We start from the raw sequence: 16,649 nt of genomic DNA on the forward strand, positions 1-16,649 counted from the left end.
ATGCCAAAGGACCACACATGTCACTCTGAATCCGGACTCTCACTAGAGGATCTACTAGGAGGCCACCGATGGGCTTTGGTGAGGGTGGGGGGTGGGGAGGAGATCCAGGAGACTCCTGGAATTTCTGGGAGAGCATTTTTCTCAGGAGACAATAAAACACTCAGCTTTCATCAAATTCTCAGATGGGTCTGTAACTCGTTTGATTAGGAACCACTACTCCACATGTATGTTATAAACATAAATTGTGTTCTCCCCACCTACTGTGAGGCAGACGTGATCTTTACTTCACTCTGTGACTTTTACTAACAGAGTGAAATAAATAGCACGTCTGCATCACAGTATTTAAAGAAAGGGCCTATTTAAAATTTCACTAAACAGACAAAAATCAGGAGACTACAACTTTATTTAGTGTTTCACAGCAATCTGATGTATCTTAAGTATTTCTCTCCATTCCTCTGGCCTGTTTCCAACAAGACACCGTGCTTATCACAGGGCTGTCAGCGCACTAGAAGGATGACCTTGAAAAAGGTCCCCTTAACTCTCTTGGCTGAAGTCATCAGCTGTAAAAGGAAGCGAGGTGATCGAACCAGATGATCTTTTGGATCCCTGCCAGACCTGAATTCTAAATCTCTCCCTTGTATGCATTATTACAGTCCTCTATCTGTAAGTAGAAGATTCAAGGACTTTTTCATTCAATTACTCTAATGTTTCTATCTGGCACTCAAATTTTTAAAAGCTGTCCTGAAAAGGTTGTCCTGGCAACCAAAAGAGTTGAAGTAGGTGGTGGCAAAAGGCGGGGCACTGAATTGTATCAGGAAGGAAAAAATGTTATCCATTCAGTGGTTGCTTTCTCCAATCAACGCACAGAGCAGGCAACCATCCCTTAGCCCTGAAAGGGCTTCGGGATCCTAAGGGATCTGGGGACCACACTCCTGAGAACTGCTACACTACTTCAAAAGCTGGAGTGTATTTTTCCTGTCCACGTATTAGAAATTCTTACAAGTATATGTCCCTAAGCAAGGAAGAATATTATCTGGGGTGTTTTTAAAGTTCTACACACTTAGCATACTGTACTTAGTCTTCTATAACTTGCTTTTTTCACTCAACTTAATCTCTGAGTGCTATCCAATTTGATGCATGTAAGTCTAGGTCACTCATTTTAACTGCTATATAGTATTCCATCGTGTGGCTAAATCTCTGTTTGTTCATTTCCAAAGTGATGAACATTTAGATTGTTTTGAATTTTTCTCTTTTATGAACAATGGTTGAACAAATGTCCTTGTACTTGTCTCCTTGGGTAATGTACATGTCTCCAGAGCACATCATTAGCATAGAGAACTACATAGGGACCTCCTAGGTCATATGGTACACACAGCTTCAATCACCAATATCTCCCAATTGTTTTCCAAGGTGACTGTACCAGTTAACAGTCTGTAACTTACATTCTATGGCATAGACCATTAGCTAATCACTAACTGAATTTCCTTTTCTTCTTAGGCCTTCAGCTATACTACATTCCCCATCCTCCCTTGCAGTTAGATGACCATGTGTTTGAGTTCTAGCCAAAAGAATGTGAATGAAAGTGAAGTACCCAATTTCCATGCCTTGGCCATAAAACTCTCCCATAAACAATCTTCTATACTCTTTCCTAATCCCCCAGCTAGATGTCTACATCCAGGGTGACCTTCCTTCAGAGCTGCATGGCAGAGCCACTGGTAGCCCAGATCTCTAGATGACACCCTTATTGACCTGGACACACACCCGGCTGTTGTAGGAGTCAGAAATAAACTTCTGTGTTTATTCAATGAGATTCTGGACTTAGAGCAGTTAGCCTATCCTAATACCTCTTCCCATGAATAGTTTATGAGATTTGCTCCTTTTCCACAACCTTGTCAATACTTAGAATTCTGCTTTGAAACTGCTCCCCAGTTGTCAGTCTGAATTTACTGTTTTGATCTGCTTTACTTTCCCAGGTTACTATAGTGAGGTTAAGCCATCATTTCACATGTTTATTAATTTCCACTTCTATGAACTGCTAGTTTATATTGTAGAATACAATCATAGAAATATAATATATAAAGTTACTATAAATGAGAAAGGGAGTCAACTTGATTAAAGGGAAATAATAAAGTAGGACACCTGGACTGAAAATATATTTTGTTATCCTGGCACTTCTCTTTGCTATTAAGAGAAGTAATGAAAAGAGAGTATTTACAAACCCAGAAGCTAAAGAGTGATGTCACCTGCTATCTAATCAAATAGAAACAAGCTCTCAAGTCAAATTGAAACTTAAATCCAATCAACTATAAGTAGCTGGTTCTCCAAAGACTCTTAGGAGTAAGCCTCTGTATTTGTTATTTATTAATCACCCCAAAACTTCCTCTAAAAATTGAGAACCTAGTTTCAGTACTTTCAGGTTCTCTATGGTATTTATATCTGCAAACATCATCTCTATCCCGCTCATTTTTTTTTTTAAAGGTCTGTTATGTGGGTCATAATTACAATGCAGAATAGAAGGAGAGTGGTGACCCTTGAGGTCCCTGACTTTAAAGATATGGTTTCTGATCTTTTGCCAATACAATAGTTATGTTTGTAGATATTTAAAAAAAAAAAAAAGATTTATTGATTTATATGGGAGAGGGAGATAGGTAGGGACAAAGGGAGGGAGAGAGAGTCCCAAGTAGACCCCAAGCTGAGCACGGAACCGACAAGGGACTCAATCTCCCAACTCTGAGATCATGACTAGAGCTGAAACCAAGAGCTGGACGCTTAACCAAATGTACCACCCAGGTACCCGTTTGTAGATTTTTTTAAACATTATGCTTTATCAAGATAATACAACTTCCTAGAATGCCTAGTTTGCCAAGAGGTGTTTTTAAAAAATCATTCTAGATGCTGAATCTTATCAAATGCTTTTCTATACCTATTGAGGTGATCACACTATATTTTCCTTTAATTTATTAATGTGGTAAATTGCATTAGATTTTCTTATAGTAAATTTCCTTGTATTCCTGGGTAAACTCCACTCGATTATGATGCATTTTTTTAATACCTTGCTGGATTCATTTTATTAGTATTTTACTTTGTATTTCACATCAATATTCATACATGAATTTCCTCCACAAATATTATTTCTCATTATATCTTGTTTGCCTATGGTATCTTGGCCACATTAAAGGAGTTAAGAGTTATCCCTCTTTATCTTTTATCTGAAACAGCTGAAGATCCGGGTTATCTGTTAATCCTGGTCTCCCTCTCACCCCACTGCAGTCACTGGGCAAAGCCCCAGCTCAGGTTAAATCCGACTCTTTGCCTACTCTGGGGGTGCAGCTCGCTGGGGCTGGAGAAAAACACAACCATGCTGATGGAACTCACTGGAAATGAATGGCCCACAGTGCTGTCCAATAATCATATTAAAAATCTTTTGTTTCCTTCAGAAGGGAGGACTATTTTATACTAGCTTCTCACTCTTCAAACCTCCAATGACTCCTATCTGTACTCTCAGCTGATGACTATGCCTGTTTCACTGAAAAAGTGGAAATAATCAAAAGAGAATATGGTGCCCATGTACCCCACCTCCCTTCTTGTTTTGACGGATGAGTTCTCTGTGCTCCTCTTTAAGGTTGCCCACCGCGCGCGTGCGTGCTACACTTCAGCCCTCTCGCTCACTCTGGGACTTTGCCCCAGCGGTTCTCACTCTGCCTCTGCTCAGTCTTCCTTAGCAGCTGCTCTGGACCTTTGGGATCTTTCCATTTGTGTAAAGCTCCTCTTTGAACGTCATTTTTTCTCTGTCTACACTCACTCCTGTGATCTCATGCAGCCTCATGACCTTTTAAACACCACATAGATACATACCAACATAACTCCCGGATTTTTCTCTCCAGGTCAGATCTCTCCCTTACTTCAAGATTCAAATATTCAATTGCCCACTTACTGTTTCTACCTGGATGCCTCATGGGCACCTCAAAGTTGGTAAAAACTCCTTATCGCTCTCCCCAAATTTCCTCTTCCACAACCTTCCCCGTCTCAGCAAACGTCAATTCCATCCCACCAGCTGCTCAAGCCAAAACCCTGGACTCATCCTTGACTTCTCTTTTTTCCACACACCTTAGACGCAATCCACGCAATTCGGTCTCTGCAAAATTTCCCCCGGATTCCACCACTCCCAGTGGGCTCTTCTGCAACCACCCTTGTCTGAGCGATCATGCTCCAGCTGCAGAAGCTTCCTCGCTGGCCACCCTGCTTTGCCTCGTGACCCCGTACAGACCATATTCTATGCAGGTGATGGAGTGATTCTTTTCCAGCGTTATTCAGAGGTCACTCATTTGCTCAAAACCCTCTCAAGGCTTCCCTTCCCACTTAGAATAAAAGCCAAATTCCTTCACCTTCAAAGATGAATGAATAAATAAGCTTCTGGATGTTCCTCATTCCTTGTCTTGTAAACCCACCCTGGACTAGGATATTTTCCTGACTCAACACATTTCTTTAAGAGTTACAGATTGAGGGACGCCTGGGTGGCTCAGTTGGTTGGACAACTGCCTTCGGCTCAGGTCATGATCCCGGAGTCCCGGGATCGAGTCCCGCATCGGGCTCCCAGCTCCACGGGGAGTCTGCTTCTCTCTCTGACCTTCTCCTCACTCATGCTCTCTCTCACCGCCTCTCTCAAATAAATAAAAATAAAATCTTAAAAAAAAAAAAAACTTAAAAAAAAAAAAAGAGTTACAGATTGAATTAGGATTTCATTTTTTGTTAACATTGTTAACATGGTTCTAGAAAACTGTCCATTTAACATATCCACATATGCTGTCAAAAAGTATTTATAGCATTTTTCCATTTTCTCCTAATATTATTTGTCCCTCCTTCTCGGCTCCCATCAGTCCTGCCAGAAGTTTATGTATTTATTAGTCTTTTCTAAAAAAGAAATTTTGGAGCACCAAGGTGGCTCAGTTGGTTGGGTGTCTGCCTTTGGCTCTGGTCATGACCCCAGAGTCCCAGGATCAAGCCCCACATCTCCCTCCCGGCTCAGCAGGGAGTCTGCTTCTCCCTCTGCCCCTCCCCTGCTCATGCTCTCTTGCTCTCTAATAAATAAATAAAATCTTAAAAAAAATAAAAACTAAAAAACAGTTTTTGGTTTGCTCAATCCTTATTGTGTGTGTTTTTTAAGATTTTATTTATTTATTTGACAGAGATCACAAGTAGGCAGAGAGGCAGGCAGAGAGGGGGGGTGGGGAAGCAGGCTCCCTGCCAAGCAGAGAGCCCGATGCGGGCTCGATCCCAGGGTCTGGGATCATGACCTGAGCTGAAGGCAGAGGCTTTAACCCATGGAGCCACCCAGGCGCCCCCTTATTGTGTTATCTTACACTAACTTTTGCTCCTGTATTATTTCCTTTCTTCTGTTTTCTTGGCTGTACTGTTATCCTATTCTCAATGAGCTTCTTAACTTTCAAGTCTTTCTTCTTTTCCGATATTTATTTCAAAACATAAATTTCATATCCCACATTAGCTGTATCTCATTTGTATTTGGAATGCTTCTGCTGTCACTCAGTTCTAGGTATTTCATAATTTCCATTATAATTTCTTCTTAGAGATACACACACCCCCCCCATGACATATCTATCCATGATCCATAGAGATATATTTAGAAGTGGGCTTAGTAAGATTCCAAACATACTTGGAGATTAAGCAGCTGCTTGTTATTGCTAACTTTCTTGCATTTTGGCAAAAACTGTGGTGTTCGTGAAGTTGATTCTTCAAATACTTCTGAGACTTTCTCATACCCTAATTTGTCATGAATTTTTAAAAACCTTTGCAAGTTTGAAACAAATACGTATTTTCTATTAGTGGGGTGCAGAGTTCTACAGATGTATACTTGATTGAGTTTGTTCCTCATGATGCTCCAATTTTCTATGTCCTAATTATATCTCTGCTTGATCTATTAGTGTCTTAGGGGAGTATAAAAGTTCTTAATATGATTATGGATTTGTTAACTTCTACAGTTGGGTCAAGTTTTGCTTCAATCATTTTGAAGCTGTTATACTCTGCTGATTTAAAATTGCTTTATTTTCTTGGTGAATTATCCTTTTATCACTTAATAATAACGTTTTTTAGCTCTAATAATGAAATTTTTTAAAATTTCAAGATCTACTGTTTGACATTAGTATGATCACACCAATTTCTTCTTTAACATCTGCCTATATATCTTGTCTAACTAAACTATAATCCACCTTTGAGGGCACATGGGTGGCTCAGTCAGTTAAGCGTCCGACTCTTGATTTTGGTTTAGGTAATGATCTCAGGGTGGTGAGATCAAGCCTCACCACAGTGTCCACACTCAGTGGGGAGTCTGCCTGGGATTCCCTCCCTCTTCCTAAACCCCTCTTGCTCACTTTCTTTCTTCCTCTAAATAAATAAACTATTTAAATCTTAAAAACAAACAAACCCCAAAACTACTTTCAACCTTTGAGTATCCTGTTTAAGGTTGTATCTCTTGCCTTTAAAAAAAAAAAAAAAAAAAGGTTGAGTCTTAACACAGGGCTCAATCTCATGACCCAGAGATCATGACCTGAGCCGAAACCAAGAACCAACTGCTTAACTGTTTTATTTCTTAGAACCCACATATATTTTGGGGCACCTGGGTGGCTCAATTGGTTAAGCCTCTGCCTTCTGCTCAGGTCATGATGCCAGGGTCCTGGGAAGGAGTCCCAGGTCTGGCTCCCTGCTCAGTGGAGAGTTGGCTTCTTCCTCCCCCTCTGCCCCGCTTGTGTACAAGCTTTCTCTCTCTCAAATAAAACCACATATATCTTTAAAATTTTTTTAATAATTTCTATTACCGGGGCACCTGCGTGTCTCAGTGGGTTAAAGCCTGTACTTTCGGCTCAGGTCATGATCCCAGGGTTCTGTGATCCAGCCCTGAATTGCATCAGGCTCTCTGCTGAGCGGGGAGCCTGTTCCCCTGCCTCTCTGCCTACTTGTGATCTGTCAAATAAATAAATAAAATCTTAAAAAAAAAATTTCTATTACCTGGCTAATTTAAGCATTTACATTTATTGTGATCACTAATATAATTGTACTTATTTGTATCGTTTTTTTTTTTTTAAACTTCCCTCTCTCCCTAAGCACTCTTTTCCTTCCTTCTCTTGCCGTGATCAAATTTTCTTTATTCCTCCAGTGTTTGAAAAATTATATATTCCTGGGTAGGGGGAGGGTGATGTAGGTGATGGGGATTAGGGAGGGCACCTGTCATGGTGAGCACCAGGTGATGTGAGCACTGTATTATACACAGAAACTAATATAATACTGTTTAAAAAAAAGAAGTTATACTTGTAAAAAAATTTTTTAAGGTTATATATTCCCTTCACATTCAAGCATTACATAGAAATTCTTGATTTAAATATGTAATACCTCTCTCTTTCTTAACGTGATAAAGGCCTAAGAATGCTTTAACCTGGTTTCCATTCTATTCTTCTGCCGTGTTATTTCACAGTACTTAATTTTATCTTTTTTAAACTTGCCCCAAATTAGTCTTTATTATTAATACTATTTGTTCCCTACTCCATCTTTTAATTATCCCATTCTTTTCATTTTAAATTCCATTGGCACTGAATAAGCAATATTTACTAACTTTTCTGCTCCCTTAATTATCTGCTTTTTATACCAAATAAACTGCAGTTATAATTACTGCCTTGATCACCATTTCTGATCTATATTATCTTATAACTACTTTGTACCTAACACTTTTGGTTATGAGCTTTCAAACAGAACTGACATTCAAAAAATGTACGTAATTAGTATTATCTGGACCAAAGTAAATCTAGGAATTTTTTTTCAGTAATTATTTGAAGATAATCCTGGAATGTACAATTATATTCTCTGTATACACAAAACCATACCTGCGAAAGGACCCTTTCATAAACATAGCTCTTTTCTTCTTTGCCTTTAAGATTTAATTAATATTTAGTAGCAAATATATTTGACAAATGACTAATGAAAAAATTGTTCCCTTGCACAGATACAGGAAAAGGAATTAGTTTGACACCCTATTGCCTCAAACTGAAGAATAACTGGGAGTTTGACATATTTAACACTGAATGATTTCTAACAAGTGAAATCAATTTAAAAAGCAAATCAGGGGGCGCCTGGGTGGCTCAGTGGGTTAAGCCGCTGCCTTCGGTTCGGGTCGTGATCTCAGGGTCCTGGGATCAAGTCCCACATCGGGCTCTCTGCTCGGCAGGGGGCCTGATTCCCTTCCTCTCTTTCTGTGATCTCTTCCCTTCCTCTCTCCTACTGTGATCTCTCTCTGTCAAATAAATAAATAAACAATTAAAAAAAAAAAAAAAAGCAAATCAGGGGCACCTGGGCGGCTCAGTCAGTTAAGCGTCTGACTTGCGTTCAGGTCATGATCTCAGGGTCCTGGGATGGAGCCCCGTGCCCTCTGCTGGCTCACTGCTCAGCAGTGGGGAGTCTGTTTGTCCCTCTCCCTCTACCCTTCTCCCCACTCATGCTCATGCTCCCCATCTCTCTCAAATAAATAATCTTTAAAAAATAAAAAGCAAATCAGAAACAGTTCAGAGCTTGCACCAGCTGACACTGAAAAATGCCTCATAAACATCTGCATGTATCTACGGGAAATGGGGAGGTACAGCATAAATTTTAGAAACCGCTAGTCCAGCTCGTTCATTTTTTTTATGGTAAAATATGCATTAAGTGGCTTATTTGTTTTTAGAGTAGTTAAGTGACCTCAGAAAGATGAGATGCTAAATAGATTAATGATCTACAACTGCGAAGACTAGCAGTTGGGGCAGGATGGGCGGGGGCGGAGGCTTGGAGCTCGCGCCTGCGAAAGCAGACTCATGGGATTTCCCAGCGAATTCTACCTGGAGGACTCTGGTTAGCCACAAGCATAAAGAGGACAAATACCAGAGCTTCTCACCGACTACCCCCAAAATAAATACCACTAAAGGCTGAAACACCTTTTTTTTCTTTTTTAATCATTAAAATGTTGGAGAGGAAAGTCCAACACTGCAAATTTGCTTTAATAAGACTGTTCTTTTGCTCCTGAGAGAAGGCAAGCCTGGATCAATGGCTGGGTCATTAGGATGGCTCAGAGCCTGCTGGAAGTATTTTATCAACAAGGACTTCACGGTACCTTTCATGTGCCAGGAACACTGCTTAGCACAAAAGGAACAAAAGTGATGAGGCCTCTGTGCTTAAGGATCTCACTGCATCGATGCGGAGACAGAATTACGTTTATAGACTGAAAAGCAATTAGTAATTGTATCAAGGCCTTCAGGAAAGGGAGTAACATGGCCCACGGTGGTGAGGTGAGGACATGTGGCCTAGGTATCTGTGGCCTATGTTAAAGTCATAACACCACCAATAGCGCTGTTTACTGATTGCTTACTGGATGCCAGGCAACGTACTAGGCACTAATTTTTTCTTCACAATACCTCCGTGGAGGTAGGTGTTATTGTCCCCATTTTACAGATGAGGCCATGGACTTGAGAGGTTGAGCAAATGCTAATAGGTTATTCAAGGTAGAGCTGGGTACACAAACACAGGTGTAACACAGAAACCAAGCTTCATCAGCTCTCCTTAAAGACACTTCCCTCACAGTAAGGCAGGGAAAAACCTTCCAACTTCAATTAAAACAGTCTGTAGATGTGATTATAATACATACTCCAATCAGGAAGGCAAAAATTAACCACCATTTGCCCGCCTAATTCTTTAATTCTCAACTTAATGTCATCTCTTCCAGGACTCCATCCCTGTTCCCCAAACTGGGTTAAACTCCCCAAGTAAGGACCACAGTCCTTCATGTGCAATTTTAAAAAGCCAATAAGTTCTGGGGCGCCTGGGTGGCTCAGTGGTTTGGGCTGCTGCCTTCGGCTCGGGTCATGATCTCAGGGTCCTGGGATCAAGCCCCGCATCCGGCTCCCTGCTCCGCAGGAAGCCTGCTTCCCTCTCTCTCTCTCTCTGCCTGCCTCTCTGCCTACTTGTGATCTCTGTCTGTCAAATAAATAAATAAAATCTTAAAAAAAAAAAAAGCCAATAAGTTCTGAAAATCTGAAGTGTTTTCATAAGTTTGCAGCAAGCTTGGTGACAAAAGGGTGACCTGAAGTGACGTGAGGCTATTGTAAGTCTTTACTTTTCCTACTCGGTGTGAATATTCACATTCAGATGTGAAAAAAAAAAAAAAAAGTTTGATTAAGGGATGCTGCCCACTGCAGTTATTACAGAATACATATGTGTATTACACCTTTCTAAAATCCAAACATTTCTGCCTTGCAAACCACACCTGGCCCCAAAGAGCTCAGACAAAAGACTCTGGAACTATACCCTACGCATAAATCTCACTGCACTACAAGCATTTATTCCTCTTTGTAAGCCCAGCTCCTGACAGAGCGTCTTGCATAGAATAGGTACACAATAAATATTTCATGAATGAGGAAATAAGACTGAGAAATTGGCTAAGAAGTGAAAATGGTCAGTGGCCTGGGAATGACAACGGTTCTCAACGTGTAGGCTGAGCCTCTAACTATGGAATGCCACTCTTTCTCGGACAGGGAGGTCCTATTAATAGTTGCTGCTGATTGAGGGAAAGGGACAGAGCCGCTGTCTTCATTAGGAATAAAAATAGTCCAGTGGTCTTACATGATGGGCCCACATAGAACTTTAGTCCAGTAATATAGAACAGCAGGCATATTTGTACCTCAGACCACATGGGCAGCCTCACAGGTCCTCCTTGAACTTGGGAGCAGAAGACCTGCATTTGGTTCTGACCCTGCTACATGTCCTAACCTTTTTGGCCTGTAGTTTCCTCATCTGTAAAGTATCAACTAGAGTAATCCCTAGCGGCCCTCGCACGTGGGTCTCTAACAGGTAACTCACGGGAGGGGCAAGAACAGTTGCCCCACACTCTGGAGGAGCAGGATGCAAACCTCAGGAGGTTCTTCACTCCTGTCTACCGCCCTGGCAGTCCTGAGTTCACCGTCCCCGTCCTTCTGTCCATCCTATACACACCTCCTCTCTCACCCCCCCCCCCAAAAAAACAGTCAACGCAAAAACGCATTTTTGTACCCAGGACACCGGGCGGGGGGGAGCTCTTAGAACCCCAACAAAGGTCAGAGAATTAAGAGCGGTCGCACAGCCCTTCGGTCCCCTGAAAGAGAATGGGGTGGAATGGGGGTGGGGGTAGTCACTGGCCGGCAAGCACCGGATTTAAAAAAGAAAACCTCCTAAATGCGAAGTCTCAGGACCGGGAGGGGGTTGGGTAGGGGAACGAGTGCCACGAGAGGGCTGCTCGGGTGGTCCTTCCTTACCTGGTAGCACAGGATGGTTTGCTGGACCAGCCGCGCGTAGCCATCCAAGCGGACCCCGGAATTGCTCCTGCTCCTCATCTCCGCGTGCTGTCGGGGCCCGACGGGCCGTGCAGAGGTGGGACGCCCGAAACTGTGGCCGCCGAGCGGGCCTAGTTCCCAAACACTACAGCCTGGGTTAGTTCTCGGGACAGTGCCCGGCTGTGGGCGCTCGAGACTTTTTAAAATGAAAGAGCCAAAGTCTGATTGGAAAGCAAGCCAACCAGAGTTTCACTCCTCTGCAAAACGCGGGGGCGGTGATGAGGGCTGGCGCTAAGGCGGGCCCTCCCCGGACCAGGCCGGCCGCACTCTCCACACCCGCTGGTCCCGGACAGCCCCGCGGAAGACGCGAGGAACTGGGTTCTGGACGTGAAACAACCAGGACCCCGGCGGGCCTTTTACGTCTTCGAGCGGTCTGGAGGGGTCCCGGGGCCGGCCGCCGCGAGTAGCCCACCCGCCGGCCGCAGCCCACTTTCCGCCCCGCCCCCGGCCCCGCCCCCGCCGCGGAACCCAACCCTCCGAGTCGCGGCTCAAGGCGGAAAGGAAAGGGGGTGGCCCACAGGAGTACCGGACTACTATGTTCCGGGCGGGAACCAAATTGCCTCCCTGAGCCCCTTACCTTCCCGCCAGCCGTCGACCCCAGGGGAAGCTAGGGAAACAGGCCCTTCCGCGGTGACCACCTGGACGCCCTGGGCCCGCCCCAGGCCCCACCTCTGGGCCCGCCTCCGGCTCCGCCCTGCCGCGGAGCGGAACCCGCGGAGCGGGGCTTGAGGAACAAGGTAAGGGGGACGCTTCGCCGGAGGCGCAGAACGCCCCTAATACGGTCGCTTGTGGTCCCGCCCCGTCCTGGGATGAGCTCACAGCCGCATCGACGACCCCGCCTTCCAGTCCCGCCCCCGCGGCGGAGCGGGGCCCGCGGCATCAGGGAGATGAAAGACGGGTTCCAGGGCTCCTCCCCGAGTTGCCAGGAGGCCGGGGGAATGGGCAGCCAACCTAACGGGATGCCGGAGAAGTAGGCCCGCTCACCGCGGCCACCTGGGCTGGATCATAATTATCTATCTGGCTGCGTCTCCACCGCAGTCTCCACCACTGAGCGATAGCCGAGTAGTGTGGCCTCTCGGGGAATGAAAGGGGGCACACCCCCTTCCCCCTTTCGCTTCCTATAGGCACTGTCCCTGATCTCGGTTCTGCAAGTCAGGCCTGTAGTCCACCTCCTACAAGCCTACAACGTGAAATTGGCATTTTCGCAGCGGCTGATTACCTACAGTTCAATCTTTGACCCAGTGTTCATTTTCCAACAAAATCTGTTCCACTGGACAGCTTGGCTAATGTAATTTTCAGAAGCCCTTTTCTACTCTCCATGCATTTACTGTAAGCTTGACCAAGTAGGCCACTCCTCTTCGTCGCCTACCTGAAGCCTATCCTTTTTTTTAAAGATTTTATTTATTTATTTATTTATTTGACAGAATGAGCCAGGGGGAAAGGCAGAGGAAGAGTGAGAAACAGACTCGCTAAGCAGGGAGCCCCTTGCGGGAGCTCCATCCAGGAATCCTGTGATCGTGACCTGAGCTGAAGGCAGCCGCTTAACCGCCTGAGCGGCCCAGGCACCCCTGAAGCCTATCCTTTAAGCGTCAACTCAGTTCCCCCCTCCTAGAAGCTCTCCTTATTCTCTGAATTGCCATCTAATTTCTTTGTAAGAACTTAGGTTTCGGAGTCAGTGCAAATTAAATTCAAATTCTGGTTCTGCCATTGACAAGTGTGAGCTTCAGCATTGCCACTGCAGCAGTTTGAAATTCAGGTTCTCATCTGTAAAATGGGGATAATACCACCTACTTCCAAAGGCAGCTAACATCAAGGGGATGAATGTAAAGCACTGAGCACCATGCCTAGCTCATAGAAAAGTATTTCATAAATCATAGCTATTTTCATCTGTCATTTGACAATATATTTCCATGTGTTATTTTTGTTTTCAGATGAGGCATGCTTTTGTAACTGGATTCTAAGATACTCATTCAAACAGCCTTTTGAGGGGTGTCTGGGTAGCTTGGTTTAGGAGTGAGGCTTGGTTGTCACTCCAGTGGTTATCTCAGGGTGGAAAGATCCAGGGCCCTCCCCACACCACCCCCTAGGGCTCGGAGCTCAGCATGAAGTCTGTTTAGGATGGTCTCTCCCTCCCCCTCCTGCACCCAACCATAAATAAAAATCTTAAAAGTCTTGGGGCGCCTGGGTAGCTCAGTTGGTTAAGCATCTGCCTTTGGCTCAGGTTGTGATCCCAAGGTCCTGGGATCAGCCCCATGTGGGGCCCTCTGCTTGGAGGGGAGCCTGCTTCTCTCTCTCCCTCTGCCTGCTTGTGCTCTCTCAAATAAATTAATTAATTAAAAAAAAAAAAAAGGCTTTGAAATCTCCTGCCATGTCTGAAGCAGTGTTGAGCATGTAGTTGTAACTCAGTGTTGAATGAATGAAAGAAAATCAGTCCTGCTAACTGGGTTCCCTTAACTGAATTCACTTTAGAAATTCCATATCATAAATCTGTCACTCAACTATAGCACCCAAACCCACATCATGTCACATACTTTTTTCTTATTGACTCTTAAATTATTCAGCAACTATGTGATGTGCCTCCATGCAGAATTTGTAACAGTCTAGGGGTAAATAACATTAGACATTAAGTTATCACCATTGAATCTCTTTTGGACTCGGAGTATGTACTCTTACTAGAATTCATATATTGTGCATCGAAAAGCTGGAATGGAATCATTTCTTTATTACTGTTTTTGTTCACACGGAGTACTACTTCAAGAGTCCATTTTGCAGCCATAGGGGGAAATGACGGATAACCTTTGCTCATTACCTGTCATTTCCATCCAGTATAGAAACATTTTCCATTTATCCCATTCTTAGTAAATTCTTCTATGCACGCATATGCCCCTTTTGATGAATACCTAGCCTACATTCTTAAGCTTTGGTCTATGCTTTAATGAATATTATCGTATCAGCTACATTTTCTATAAGCTTGAAATTCAAGGATAAAACCAACAAGGAAAGCTACTCCTTTTTAGCTTTTAGCTTTTAAATTTCCATGCATATTTGGACCTTATGGTCAGCTTATGCTGAGCTATATAAACAACAGTCTCCTATCTTAGTATCCCTATGTCCGTAAGATGCAAAATTTCCATCTCTTGGTTTCTGTATCCATGAACCCTTTCTCTGGCTGTGATCCAATAGACAGAAACCTGTCTCCAAGTCATTTCTCAAATATTCGTCAAGAATCAGGTATGGAACATGATGGGGTAAGTTCTTCTTTCTGAAGCGGATTCATGATCTTTGTAGATATGAAAGCCCAAAAGTGGACTCTAGGGTCCACACAGGACTTCTCTGACCTCATCCAGAGGGTCTGCCTCATTGTCCTGCCATTGCGGTTCAGGTCTATGAAGTTCCCAGAGAGCCCCATGTCAGCAGACCAAGGTAGAAACTATCCAGGGTTTCTTCCGGAAGGCTCAAATTTTTGACCCTAAGGAAGAGCACCCCATCTTTGACACAAAGGAGAGGGTCCATTCTGAATCAATTTTCTGAAAAGAGCCAATGTACTGAATTTCGTTATTTCTATGACAAATCTTTTTTGACTGGCAATCATCTTTATTGTAGTATTTTCTTTTTTTTAAAGATTTTATTTATTTATTTGACAGAGAGAGATCACAAGTAGGCAGAGGCAGGCAGAGAGAGGAGGAAGCAGGCTCCCTGCTGAGCAGAGAGCCCGATGCGGGACTCGATCCCAGGACCCTGAGATCATGACCTGAGCCGAAGGCAGCGGCTTAACCCACTGAGCCACCCAGGCGCCCCTATTGTAGTATTTTAAAGAATGTACGATTTGTCTCTGTTCCAGATTCCTGTAGCTAGTTTGAGACTAATAGGTAAAGAGTAGAAACACCAAGGAGTGTAATATTTCTTCTCAGTGAAGAATATACAGACATATTTAAAAGAATATATTCTGGAAGAATGTATTCAATTTTTGTCTGCCCCAACATTTTGATGCTGTACCTAGAATAAAGAAAAAAAGAATCTACTGACAACAATTCTGCTCATTCAAGATTATGTTTTTATGTCCACCCAGTGTTTCCTTTTTCCTGTCCTTCAGACTCCAGCCGCATCAGTTGAAACTGAGGCACAGACAAAACTGAACAGTCCCTAAAATGCCGTTATGAAGAAAAAAAATGTTAACACACTAGTCCATTCAGAAAACTGTTCATTAAGTAAAGTAGCCCTTTGTCAAAATGGCCTTCAAACTAACCTCCTTTCTAGATGACCACATTAGATACAACCCAGTATCCCAAAGGAAGCCATTTCACCATTCTTGCTGAGACTAGTCCTGATGCTGCTCCCTGAAGTTAAGAGCTACTCTGTGGGATTAATGATTGCAGTGTGTTTGGGGGAAAAACTTCTCGAATGTTCTGAGGAAATTCTTCTTCAAATACTGGTCACTGCTGTGACGTGCCTTGCCTCCTCATACTAGCACTTCTGTCTCCTTCATTGGAGTCTCAGATTGTGAGACCAATTTTAAACTCAAAGAAGGTTGTTTCTCAGGAACATTCTCTCTATCCTGCCCCTTATCCATGTGAAGGAAAAAAAAAAAAAAAGACAAGAGAATTTGACTTAAGGACCACAGCTCAAACACAAAACATAAGAGGGAAAATGAGGGGGCACAGACAGAATCTAAAGAACACGGGCCACTGGGCATCCTCTGGCGTACACTCTGATTACATCCTCTCCTGGAGATTCTGTCTCTGAGATCTCACACCCAAATCTCAGGTATCTCACCGCCTTCCTCAACAATTTAATCTTCAACATCTTTGAGGCAGTGGAGCATCACAGGAGCGACTGCTCAAAGACCTCTTACGGAATCAAGGCCAGCTTCCCCCAGCTGTGGCTCCCCCATACTTATCAGGTCCCCCAGAAGCCCCAAATCCTGTCTTCCCCTTCTCGAAATCCTACTGCTCAATGCTGAGGATGCGGAGACATGGAGGAAAGGGATCCAAATACGGGGCTGCGAAGGCCGATGGCAACATGTGTTAAAAAGGGAGGCTTGAAAGACTGTACGGGAAAAATGAAAAAGAGACCTCAGGAACTGATCTCATGGCGAGGAACCTTGCTCTAGCCTCACAGTCACTGTGTGTCTGCTGTTTGCCAGAAGATGTTCCCGTCGTGTTCCTCCGTGTCAGGCCACTCACACGCCACGCCGCCGGGGAATGAGATCGCGGTCGCCTTCTCTCAGTGAAAGCTTTCAAACTCGAAGGACTG

The 16,649-nt window shown here is 43.7% G+C and overlaps 1 protein-coding gene across 5 annotated transcripts in view; it reads right to left on the minus strand.

Moving 5' to 3' along the window:
- PHKA2 (phosphorylase kinase regulatory subunit alpha 2) overlaps positions 1-12,181 on the minus strand; it is a 79,909-nt gene extending 67,728 nt beyond the window's left edge. For 2 of the 5 annotated variants that reach the window (XM_032330142.1, XM_032330140.1), the window contains exon 1: positions 11,319-11,936. In XM_032330142.1, coding sequence (XP_032186033.1) covers positions 11,319-11,396 — 78 coding nt within the window. In that variant the 5' untranslated portion in view covers positions 11,397-11,936. Of the gene's footprint in view, positions 1-11,318; positions 11,937-11,973 lie in introns of those variants that run through there. The other 3 variants (XM_032330141.1, XM_032330143.1, XM_032330144.1) reach the window with 3 other exon arrangements.
- Positions 12,182-16,649: the final 4,468 nt, after the last annotated feature.

This window comes from Mustela erminea, chromosome X (assembly GCF_009829155.1).
Source record: "Mustela erminea isolate mMusErm1 chromosome X, mMusErm1.Pri, whole genome shotgun sequence".
In the NCBI taxonomy this organism is placed as follows: domain Eukaryota; kingdom Metazoa; phylum Chordata; class Mammalia; order Carnivora; family Mustelidae; genus Mustela; species Mustela erminea.